At 49.9% G+C, this 10,988-nt stretch overlaps 4 protein-coding genes across 4 annotated transcripts; all 4 read right to left on the reverse strand.

Annotated features, from left to right (window-relative positions):
- Positions 1 to 204: 204 nt before the first annotated feature.
- Positions 205 to 1,808, reverse strand: akr1 (putative aldehyde reductase (AKR1); the record flags this gene model as incomplete). Its single annotated transcript, XM_058458115.1, has 12 exons — positions 205 to 278; positions 333 to 496; positions 549 to 664; positions 721 to 849; positions 905 to 969; positions 1,027 to 1,156; positions 1,205 to 1,277; positions 1,330 to 1,349; positions 1,410 to 1,494; positions 1,562 to 1,575; positions 1,624 to 1,711; positions 1,762 to 1,808. The coding sequence occupies 12 exons, from the start codon at positions 1,806 to 1,808 to the stop codon at positions 205 to 207; spliced, it is 1,005 nt and encodes a 334-aa protein (XP_058324337.1).
- A 1,134-nt stretch (positions 1,809 to 2,942) lies between these two features.
- N7508_000031 (S53 family peptidase) lies at positions 2,943 to 5,091 on the reverse strand (the record flags this gene model as incomplete). The annotated part of the gene is made up of 5 exons (XM_058458116.1): positions 2,943 to 4,059; positions 4,113 to 4,233; positions 4,291 to 4,511; positions 4,572 to 4,835; positions 4,886 to 5,091. The coding sequence occupies 5 exons, from the start codon at positions 5,089 to 5,091 to the stop codon at positions 2,943 to 2,945; spliced, it is 1,929 nt and encodes a 642-aa protein (XP_058324338.1).
- Positions 5,092 to 6,946: 1,855 nt separating this feature from the next.
- Positions 6,947 to 9,032, reverse strand: fos-1 (sensor histidine kinase/response regulator Fos-1/TcsA; the record flags this gene model as incomplete). The annotated part of the gene is made up of 2 exons (XM_058458117.1): positions 6,947 to 8,843; positions 8,902 to 9,032. The coding sequence occupies 2 exons, from the start codon at positions 9,030 to 9,032 to the stop codon at positions 6,947 to 6,949; spliced, it is 2,028 nt and encodes a 675-aa protein (XP_058324339.1).
- A 319-nt stretch (positions 9,033 to 9,351) lies between these two features.
- N7508_000033 (FAD-dependent oxidoreductase) lies at positions 9,352 to 10,491 on the reverse strand (the record flags this gene model as incomplete). The annotated part of the gene is made up of 3 exons (XM_058458118.1): positions 9,352 to 9,634; positions 9,683 to 10,080; positions 10,138 to 10,491. The coding sequence occupies 3 exons, from the start codon at positions 10,489 to 10,491 to the stop codon at positions 9,352 to 9,354; spliced, it is 1,035 nt and encodes a 344-aa protein (XP_058324340.1).
- Between the last annotated feature and the right edge of the window lie 497 nt (positions 10,492 to 10,988).

Genomic DNA, 10,988 nt, shown 5'->3' on the forward strand with positions numbered 1-10,988 from the left:
GCTTAAATCAGTCACCAAATGCCTTCACCCTGACACAATTTAGAAGATATTATACCTATACTGAGGAATCTACAGCACCAGTGACGAGGTCGTCAGTTGTCGTAATAGACACTTAAGTTCTGTTGACATTGAATTAACCACGTGAAGATGCATGTCTCATTTATTCATTTTGGTGTTCAATCATCCCAACCCTCATTTGTCCATTTAAACAATGACCTTGTGACCAGCAGCCTTCTCTTCGGGCTCGCCGAAGATGTCGATGTTCCAACGAGGCTTGTCTGAAGGATATTAGCATACGGTTCCTGTAATGAAGAATTGATCGGGAAACATACTAGCAGCGAAAGGAGTGTTATAACGTCTGCGGTTCTGGCCCAAGGCGCTGACCTTCTGAACCTCCTCAGGCGTGAGCTCCACCTCCTTGAAGTTGTCCCGGATACGCGACGGGGTGACCGACTTCGGGATGACACTGTGGCCGCCAACCTGGGACCATGCGAGGCTTTATAATGTTAGTACCGAATTATCGCGAGGGACAGTTGTGACGATCTTACATGACATGAGCAGGGCTGACCTCCTGACCAGTGCGCTTCGACACTGATTCGGCAACCTCCTTGACCTCGGGCCGGGTGATCAGAAGGGGAATGTTAAGCATGTTGTTACCGAACGCCTGAAAGATTAGGTTAGTATTAGGCGGGATTTTTTACGAAGGTATGGCAGGCATACAGAGTAGGCAGTGACGTGAATGCCCTTCTTCTGACAGTACTCGATCAGGTCGTTACTCTGGAGGACAGGGTGGCGCTCAATCTGGTTAGCAGCGGGGACAACACCGCTGCCGTTGATGATAGCCTCAAGCTGTTGGGAATGGTAAGCTGGTATGAAACAGTGATGGGAATTGGAAAGTACGAACGTGCTCAATCTTGTGGTTAGATACACCGACAGAGCGAGCCTTGTCCTTGGGAAGGTTGATCATAGCTGTAAAATGTCAGTTGCAGTCTTTTTATTTTCGGCCCAAGTCAATGGTGACTCTACCCTTCCAGGTATCCACGATGGAGATGCTATCGTCAATAACCACGTCACCTCCCTCAACATTGCTGTTGGCAACGAGGGGGAAGTAGTCGTCACCCCGCTGGAATGCAACGGGCCAGTGAACAAGGTAGAGCTAAATCAATTAGCATAATTATTATGGTGAAAGGCACAGCACCCATACATCAAGGTAGTCTAGCTCAAGCTCGGCAAGACACTTATCAAGGGATTTCTCGACATCGTCCGGGTGGTGCTCACTGCATCCAGTTAGGATTTATGTATTGAGAAGAGATACTTGTCATGGTTCACCTGTTCCATAGTTTGGAGGTCTAGAAATTGACAAATTAGTTTCCGAGATCATAAAATATTCTGGACATGAATCTACTCACAATGAAAATATCCTCACGCTTCAAACCGGGGACATCCCTGTAAGCATCTTTGATACCCTTGGCAACCTCACGCTGGTTCTGGTAGCTAGGTAGAGAAGAGGGTCAGTAAGATGTACGAAATCGAAACCAAAAAGAAGCGAACAGTTGCATACATAGTGGCCAAATCCTAAAGCAAGTTAATAGCAACCCCTCAAAAGACGGTATATGTACGTACCAGATGGCGGTAACCGGCCTTCAAGGCCTCATAAACAGCGTTGCCGACCTGACCAGGGAGGGATTGCCAGGTCCCAAAGCCCAGCTGGCTAGAATGTGGGTCAGCTAAGTTATTCCAGTAACGCCCAGGTATACCTACGGGATCTGGTGACCGGTGTTAAGAGTGACTTTCTTTCCGAGAGACATTTTAGAGCTTCTTTGGAAAATAGGCAGAGTAAACAGAATTGTAGGGGAAAAGAGCAAGTCGGGGGAGTTGCCAGTCTTAATAGCCCAGACTCCGGCGGGGCTCATACAACATCCCACGCCCCTCTCGGAGCAGACTCCACCGAGACTCGGGGTTAACTGGAGCAGCATACGGAGAACGTGGAGGGAAACGTGTTGCGTTCTATTCTACAGACTCTGTTATCTCACTTTCTCCAATATCAAATATCAGCCATCTACTATACTCCGAGTTGTATGGTTCCCGCCTGGTCAGAGCTCCCCATGTCTCAGTCTATGACGTCACAGGATATCAGTGGTGGAATCTCTTTTTCCAACTCCCTGTGCTTGTATGTTGCATGACGCGCTACATCGGGCACTCAATTCGGTATAGTTTGAATGCTCTCGTTGGCGTGGGGGCTTGGCTCGGGCCAACACTGGCTTGGTCGGTGCGATCGCATCGGTGGTATGCCGAGAGACGATGTACCCGTGCCAGGTTCAACATTGGAGTATACAAATAACTCTGATGCTGATCTGATGCTGATGAACAATATATGTCAATCTTACAAATCTAACTATTACATCTACCTATAACTTGGCCAATTCTACATGCGAAGCCGAATTGTGAATGACAATTCAAATGCCTTCAATATCAATTTCCTGGAGAACAACCCCGCTCGCCGATCATTGCCTCTAATATTCAAACCTGTTGGCTATTTTGCCTCATGATGGTGCTATATCTACGTATGCCCGCGTAGCTAAGGGTGTCGCAGAACTCAGTGCTTGCTATGGTAGTTTTGCTGTCACCCTAAATCACAGTGGATGATCCAATACAACACCCGATTTTCGTGTAAGTGATGTCGACTGACAATGACTTATGCTTAGAGCAATTGCCGTTTCTACTCTTTGTAGTAACTATGTCCGATTGGGCGAATATCTGACTATTGAACGGGGTCCCCCGCGTATTACCAATCTGCCTCGGTATATCACATCCTTGTACCAAGCATATACACGATTTACATGTAAATTTCTTAACCCAGAATTTGATAATCGCAAGAAGTCATATTCAGAGCTGATAAATGGGTCACTGGCCGTAGCGAGGGTGTCCATACCAAAACAATCCTACTGCTTCATAAAAACATCGAGAAGGGCAGGATAGTTAGGTGTACCCAGCCCAGTCACTGGATCCCATCCTTCAGCGGCAGAGAAGCCATTGGTATCGCAACCAGCATTCGACCCTTTGATTACGTCGAAGAATGCTTCTGGGTGTGCGTACAAGACCGGGTTGACAAAGCCGACGGTAGACTTTCCAGCCGCCAATCGCTCCTCATTGATGCGAGTGAGGATTCCAGCGAATACAGGAGCAGAGGCAGATGTGCCACCAATCGAGATGGGCATACCTCGGTTATAGATGACGACTCTGTCCCCGATGGCAGCCACGTCTGGATAGCCACGACCAATCCTGTTGTATATTCCACCGTTGGAACCAAAGCTACTGTTGTCCACGCTTTCATAGTAGGGGTACGAGGGCTTCGCCTTTGCAAAATAGTCAGCAACAGCCTGTGCCTGGTAATCAGGCGCCTTGTAGATGTTGCTGAAACCACCACCGGACGGGAAACTGGTGACGGCCTCCTCTGTATGATCCTCGGGCGATGCGCCCAGTGGAATAATTGTGGCCCCAACGGCTGTTAAGTAAGGGCATGAAGCTGGGAAATCGGGAGCAAATATCTTGCCCTGAGGGCCAAGACAGTTGCTGGGTGTGGGATCACCTCCACGACCAGCCACACCAGAGTCACCCGAGGCGACCACTACCGAGACACCCATAGTACCCAACTTCATAAACTCGGCACACTGTCGCCGCTGATAGGAAATGGGGAGGTCTGCTTCAGCAGAGCCATATGAAATAGAGACGACCTTGGGAGGGTCATACACGCCACACTGCAGAGAGCCCTTGTAACCGTCGTCCTGTGGGTCGGGGTATGTAGGATCCAATGGTGAGATTTCGCTGCAGTATGATCCATCAATAGCATCCAAAAACGTATTCAGAAACCCCCTAAATGTGTAATCGTTCTCATATACCATATCATCGGTTTGGAATAAGATCGAGTTTTGCGGCCAGATTATTGGATAGGAGATCTGGAAGTCCAGATCAGACTCGGCTCCAGCATTGAAGAGAGATGTAGGAGCCTGGCCACCATCGACTGCTTTGAGAATAGGCTGCGTGCCGGCAGGAATTTGCCTGGTATCAAGTTAGTCTAATGGCCTCATCAATCAATATAAGCGCTTGCATACGAATACAAAGTTGAGAAGAACAGGTCAAGATCTGCTTGAGCGTAAACATCCCCAATTCCCTCAAAAATTCCCAATTCATTTCCCTTTGTGGCAGAAGTGCCCTGACTGATGTTGTACATTTCTGTCTTTGGTTAGCATATACGCACACGAACTGCAGGATGTACTATATATCACGAACGCTGGATGCATTGTGGGGTAACGGCGATGGAGCAAAACCCGGCGATATTGGCCAGCAGCTCCTCCACAGGCATGAGGATTGGCTCAAGAACAGGGGGCTGGCCTTTTAAAGACCGTCTTTGAAGGGAAGTGCTTAGTTTACGAACACCAGTCACCTCTCGCAGCGCGATTCCTGGAGTGATGTAGTCAATATGCTCACGCACAGAGATTGGGACATGATATCTGAGACGACAATTTAGCACAGGTATTCACGCGTTTTGGTGTGAGCAATGAAACGCTTACTCGCGACACGCCACGTGTGAACGACCCGTCTCAGAGTGAGAATAGAGGTAGTACTTGGTGTGCAGCAGCTTCTCCAGCTCCTCAGCATCCGCATCAAACTGAATCCACTGCTTATTGACGGACTGGGTGACGCGGTCTTTGGTGATGCCAGCGGATTCCAGCCAGGAACGCACATTATCCACGCTTTTCTGGGTCGGGGCAAAGAGGTCATGCACCTCATTACTAGAAAGATGCTGTCCGTAGCGACTCGAGAGTGGGTTCGATCTACGTGGGCAGGTTAGCTTGTCGTTTATAGAGAATGAGTGGTAACAAACAAATCCATGAGTAGCTCGTGACCATATTCAAGATTTGACTGCTTCAAGCCTATGCGGACAGGCAGAGAGACCTTGCCATCGAGCTTCTTGGCTTCCATCCAACTGCTTGGGGTAGAGTCGCGGCGCTCATGCAGCTCATAGTACTGAGTGGGTACAGCTAAGCTGACAACAGCCGCCAGACCTAGGAGAAGAATGAGGATTTTCATGATTTGAGCAGTGTGTACAGGTCAAATCCAAAACGGGAGGAATAAAGAGTGAAGTGTACCAGTCAAGTCCTAAACTGGTATGGGATATATACATATACATTTGTACTTGAAGCGAGCACTACTGGCTTTTATACGGTCCTTTCAGCCACCTGCACCAGGTACGATCGCCATCCTGAACTAATGCCGTGAATATCCTCTGCCCATAGCGCATTCATCCCACAAACAATAGCAGACCATCGAATTAAGCCGGCGCGCCATGGACTGCCGCCTCGTGGTGGAACCCTGATAAGCGTTGACTACGGGCCTGGATTGGGCCTTCAGGGCCAAGCCCCACTGACTTGGTGTGTTGGCATTGCTCAAGAGGCAAGACTACAGTCGATCACCGAAGCTAAGACCCAGAAGGGAAAGAAGACGGGGTATGATAGAGCTTGTGTTGGACGCTACATTAGCTTTGGCCTGATAACTGGCAGGCGCCGCAGGTTTGACCAAAGTACCTAGAGATTATTGCTCTAGCAGGCAAATCAAGGCCCCTCGGCAGGTTAAAAGGGGGGTATATTGGAGATCACGCGAGCCCATGTGAAGTCCGTTGATACGGAGGGTATATCTCTCCTCAAAGGGTTGCTTTTTTCGGCGAATTGAGGAATGGGGTAACCACAAGCCCATACTCCGTAGATCGGCCTGCGAAATGGGAAGGAAGTACTACCAACTAACATGGCAATCGTTCTTCTGCTCGTTGGCTGAAACTTCCGAGGGAACACAATCGCGCCAACCCGACGAACTGCCTCGGAAGAACGAGTGACGATGGCCTCATGTGATCTGAAAGGGACCAAGAGTCACTTTCATTAGCTGATGGTAGCCTCGGGAGGAATGGGACTGTGATCAAAGGGAACGCTTTGATTAATTGCAATGGATCGCCAAAAAGAGTCGATTCGAATGAAACAAACGCAGTTGGGCTGTGAAAGCAATCCGTCGAATCTTAATCCGGAGGCAACTGTTGTGATTTGATGCTGAAATGAGGCCGACGATCCTGATTCCACCCCTGAACCCCCCGCATTTTTGGTTTCTCCAGGGCAAGAGGGTCCGAATCCTCTGTCTTCACCAGGGACTAAGCGAGCTGGAGATGGTGAAAATGTCGAGTAAAGAGGGAAAAGCCAGGTTTCGCGGTCACGATTGATCATGCTATAATTTGACTATTGTTGTTAACATTCCCAAATACATGTAGCTCCAGGGAGCTCCGCATTTTATTGCCTTACAGGAAATGGCTACACTGGGAATATGCAGACCCCACATACTACAGGAAGAAGACCGTTGTAACGGCCGTCATCCACTATGCAGCCAAGGCGCCGCAGATAGATGATCTCAGAACATGGTATTAAAGAGCCAGTTGATACAGGAACCCAAGCCAACATGGTTGCACTGTTGACATAACATGCATATGCCTTCTACAGGCATTCATGTTCGTACAATAGTCGATCCATCCGTTCTCGTCCTTGGGCGCAGGTCATGCGCTGGAGCGGAACGTATTGCTTCGCTTGATGGCGTTTGTTGCCGGTGAGCAGGTTATCGGGACATTGACTGCTATCGATGTTAGAAGTGCGACAGCTCGAGGTAGACTGAGAGCATGTTGAATGTCACTGTATGGACTTCGTTCAAGATTTCAGAATTCAGGGCATACGTTTGCACAGCATGGACTGACGTAGGTGGCGGAATGCCTATTGGCTCAGTCGTTGCCCTACGTCTCTCGCGTTCAGGGCGCTGCAAAAAGTTTGTTTTGACTGCGTCCAAATTGCCATTGAGAGACGGCAGAAGGGGTTGGTGTGATGTTCAGGGGAATCCCCTTTGCGGGAAGTAATGCTCAGGGTCCGCACCATTTCCACAAGAGATCCACCAACTGCTGTCTGTGCAGTGGTTTGGCAATGTAGTCGGTCATTCCCCTAGCGAGATATATTTCGGCGTCTCCCTTTAAGGCGTTGCCCGTGAGAGCGATGATAGGGACGTCAACCTTCATCTTTCGAATGAGTTCCGTGGCCATCAAACCATCCATAACAGGCATGTTAATATCCATGAGGATCATATTATAGGTGAGAGGCTTCTGCCTAACCAGGCGCACCGCTTCGGCGCCATCCCAAGCGGCATCCACGCGCTCAAATCCAAGGCTACTGAGAAGTTTCAGCATGATTGTTTGGTTGACATTGTTATCCTCAACCAGGAGGACGTGCTTGTGCGGCGCGACTTTTTGAAGCGCGGCGGAGTGGTCAAGGGCCACCGGTGGCGCTGGGGCGATCTTCGTCTTTGTGTGCGCTTCTGGAACACCCACACGAGCCATTTTGGCTGTAATCCAGAAAACACTTCCGGGTCCATCTGGGTTGGCGTGGAATCCAACGGCTCCATCCATCAGCTCAGCCAAACTCTTGCAAATGGAGAGTCCAAGACCGGTGCCTTGATATCTTTTGGTGGCCGTGTCTGCAAACCGTGTAAATGGGGTGAAGAGGGTGCCTACTGCAGTGTCGGGCACACCGATGCCCGAGTCCACCACTTCAGTGGATACCACATACAGGTTGGGGTCTTTGTCGTCGACGGCATATGTAGCGTTGATCCGGACATGGCCCTTTTCGGTGAACTTGACTGCGTTGCTGACTAGATTCTGTAGTACTTGGCGAAATCGGAGTGGATCGCCTCGAACACTCGAAGGGAAACCTGGTTCAATGGTCGTCTGAAGCTCAACTCCGGGCTTGAGTGTCGGTCGGCAATTGCGCACGACTGCATTAATCACGCTGGAAACATTCAGTGAATCGGCATTCAATGGGAAAGATCCGGATGACAATTTGGAGTAGTCCAGTACATCGTTGATGACCTGGAGCAGAATGGAGGTGGAATCTTCCAGGATGGATGCAAACTCGCGCTGCTCATCATTCAATTCGGTTCTCATCAGCATGCTGAGGGCCAAAAACATGCCGTTCATAGGCGTTCGCAGTTCGTGGGACATGTTGGCCAAAAAATCGGACTTGAGCTTCGCGGATTCCTCAAAGGCGTCAATCAAACGCGCCTCGGCCGCTCGGCGCTCAGTCAGATCACGAGTCACTTTGACGAAACCAATGTGGTTGCCATTCTGGTAGATAGGGGTGATCATGACATTGGCCCAGAACTGGGTGCCATCCTTGCGGTAGCGCCAGCCTTCATCCTCAACTTTTCCTTCCTGGAGACAGACCTCCAGCTCGCGGGCGGGTTTGTTGGTCTCGCGGTCTTCGCGACCGTAGAAAACGGAGAAATGCCGACCGACAATCTCTGTTGACGAGTACCCCTTAAGGATCGCAGCGCCTGAATTCCAAGTTGCAATGTAGCCCCTGGTGTCCAGCATGAAAATAGCATAATCCCTCACGGTGTCGACCAAGATCTTGTAGGTTTCGTTCAGGTATGTCTGCTCGCTCATCAGGCCGACATGTTCGCGCTTCGTCCGCTGGGCTTCGAGTAGGACAAAGAGAAGGGCATCGTTTTGAAAGATGGGTGTCACGCTGAGCGAGTAATAGGTGGCCTCCACCTGGACATTTTCGATTATCTGCACATCTCGGGTAGAAAGAGCAGTGCTGATGGCACCACTAAGGGAGATGATATTCGGCGAGGGCACAATGGACGGCGGAAGATTGTAGACGCTCGAGGTCAGTAGCTGATCTCGTGACCAAGAGAAGGCGGCCACATGACTATTGGAGACTTGGACGACGTGCAGCGAATGATCGAGGACAAGCGTAGGTTTTCTGGGAAAAGGGGTTAGTGACTTGACTGCTGACTGGTGACAGACACATAGAGACATACGGGGTTAACCGATAGATGTCACTCAGCGACGCCTGCTCGAGTTTGTTCTCGTTCTCGTCTGGCGGAGTGATCATCGCGACATTGGCCGGGCAGTCAAGACGGAGGTGGAGCATCTGATCCACAGGAAGCATAACGGGCCCGGATCATCGAAGAGAGAGTCAAGAATCGAAAAGGATCAGATCAAAAGATCAAGAGATCATGCAAGATCCATTCGGGATTTGCTCCAGTTCTGGTATGGCAAACCGACGAGACTGAGTGGACGGGAATGATCCCCGGCGGGGTGGAGAAATACGAGAGCAGAGAATAGTGAGAAATAGTGAAAATAGTGAAGAGAACTCAACAGACAAGAAAAGAGAATCAAAGAATAGAAACAATTACAAGTGACTAGCAATCATCAGACTGAAACACGACGTAATAGCTGACTTTGGTACTTTTGTCTATAACTTCAACTTATATCACGTTCTCGCGCTCGGCCGTTTCCACCATTTTCACCACTGCATCTGCAATCCCATAGGAGAACGCATATCCGCCTCCGCCAAATCCGTACGCTGAAAGCAATACTCGTTGGTCTTTTTGCTCCGAGTCCAGCCGAAATCCTGTTTTTCGCGACGGGCGAATGCCGATGATATGGCTCACGGTCTCTGGAGCTGGGTGTTTGGGGACAATCTCTGGCGCTAAGATATGTGCGCGGGCTATTTCATCTCGCGCAATGTCCATATCAACTTCGGGAGAACTGAAATGGTGTTAGCTTGGAAGTATGCAGGGGCCGGGAGGTATATACAGGTCATCTTGCTGTTTTACACCACCTAAAACCACCCCCCTGGACTGTGGTCGAGGGATCACGTAGGTATATTCTTTGCCATTCCGAAAGTAGAGCGTTGTGCACTGATCCGTGGCCAAAAACACGTTCTGTCCTCGTTCTGGGAAACACTGGTCGTCTTGTACATCTGTCAGGGTTTTGCTTCCCAGGCCACTGGCATTGATAAAGACTCGAGAGTCGGGGAACATCTCATATAATTCTTGGAGAGACTCGACTCGTTTGCGAATAAATTGACCCCCTAGCGATGTAACTTGTTTTCCCAGGTAGGGCATATGTCGGGTGGGATCGGTAACCAGGGTTTCATAGGACCATGCACAATTGAAGTTGGATGGATACTCTCCAGGAGTCATCTCACGGAACTAGACACATATTAGTAGAGTCCATCAAGGATCCGAGTAGCATGAGTGGCATATTACTTTGGCGACCACCGTCTTGCCCCATATCGCCGAGTCAGAGGACGGTTGCTGTTCAAGATACTCGCGGGCATCGACAATGCTCACGCCAGACTCGGGGTCCTCTGCCATCTTCAAGAGTATACGATGGGTGACAGCTTGCAGATATCGTTGATCTGGAGTGATGCCGCCAGCGGCATGCCACGCAGCACCAGCCCAAGCCGATGCATAGTACATATTGCGATCTCCGGGGAGATATTCAGCCACCAGCACTACTGGGAAGCCATTCTGTAACAGTTGTCGGGCAGTTGCACAACCAATGATTCCAGCACCGAGGATAATCACCGGTCGCTGAGAGAAGGGCAGTTCATGCTCCATGATGGATATGGAACACTGTTGCCCAGAGATCAGAGATCCAGGCAATACTATATAACAGCCCTCAGCCGTTTTCCCGTGGATGTTGAAGCTATCCAACTCTGGCAATTATTAAGTGGGTCAACGGCCTCTGCCGACTGCGCCGCTGTTCTCCTCTCTTCTGCATGTCTCCTGGTCCAATACCATCTCTGTTCTGGGGCTTGAATTGGACTTGGCTGGTATCTACCTCGGCCTGGAATGTGTTTTATATTGTAAATATATGCCCTTATTGGCTGCGTCGTCCCATCAGATCCTGCGATTGTCACACATCCCTGCACCACTGGGGACATTCCACGCCTCGGAGTGGCTCAAACTGCCTATCGCGATTCAACACTCGGCTCAAGCCGACTCTCATCACCCAAAGAGTTCTTTTCGAACATTCCGTGACCCGGGGACTTGGGTTGCCCGGGGGAGACCGGGTTCACGATGGAGACTGAGAAATATCGGCGAAATTCCTTGGT

This window comes from Penicillium antarcticum, assembly GCF_028974205.1.
Source record: "Penicillium antarcticum strain IBT 31339 chromosome Unknown utg000001l_segment0_segment0, whole genome shotgun sequence".
Taxonomy (NCBI): Eukaryota; Fungi; Ascomycota; class Eurotiomycetes; order Eurotiales; family Aspergillaceae; genus Penicillium; species Penicillium antarcticum.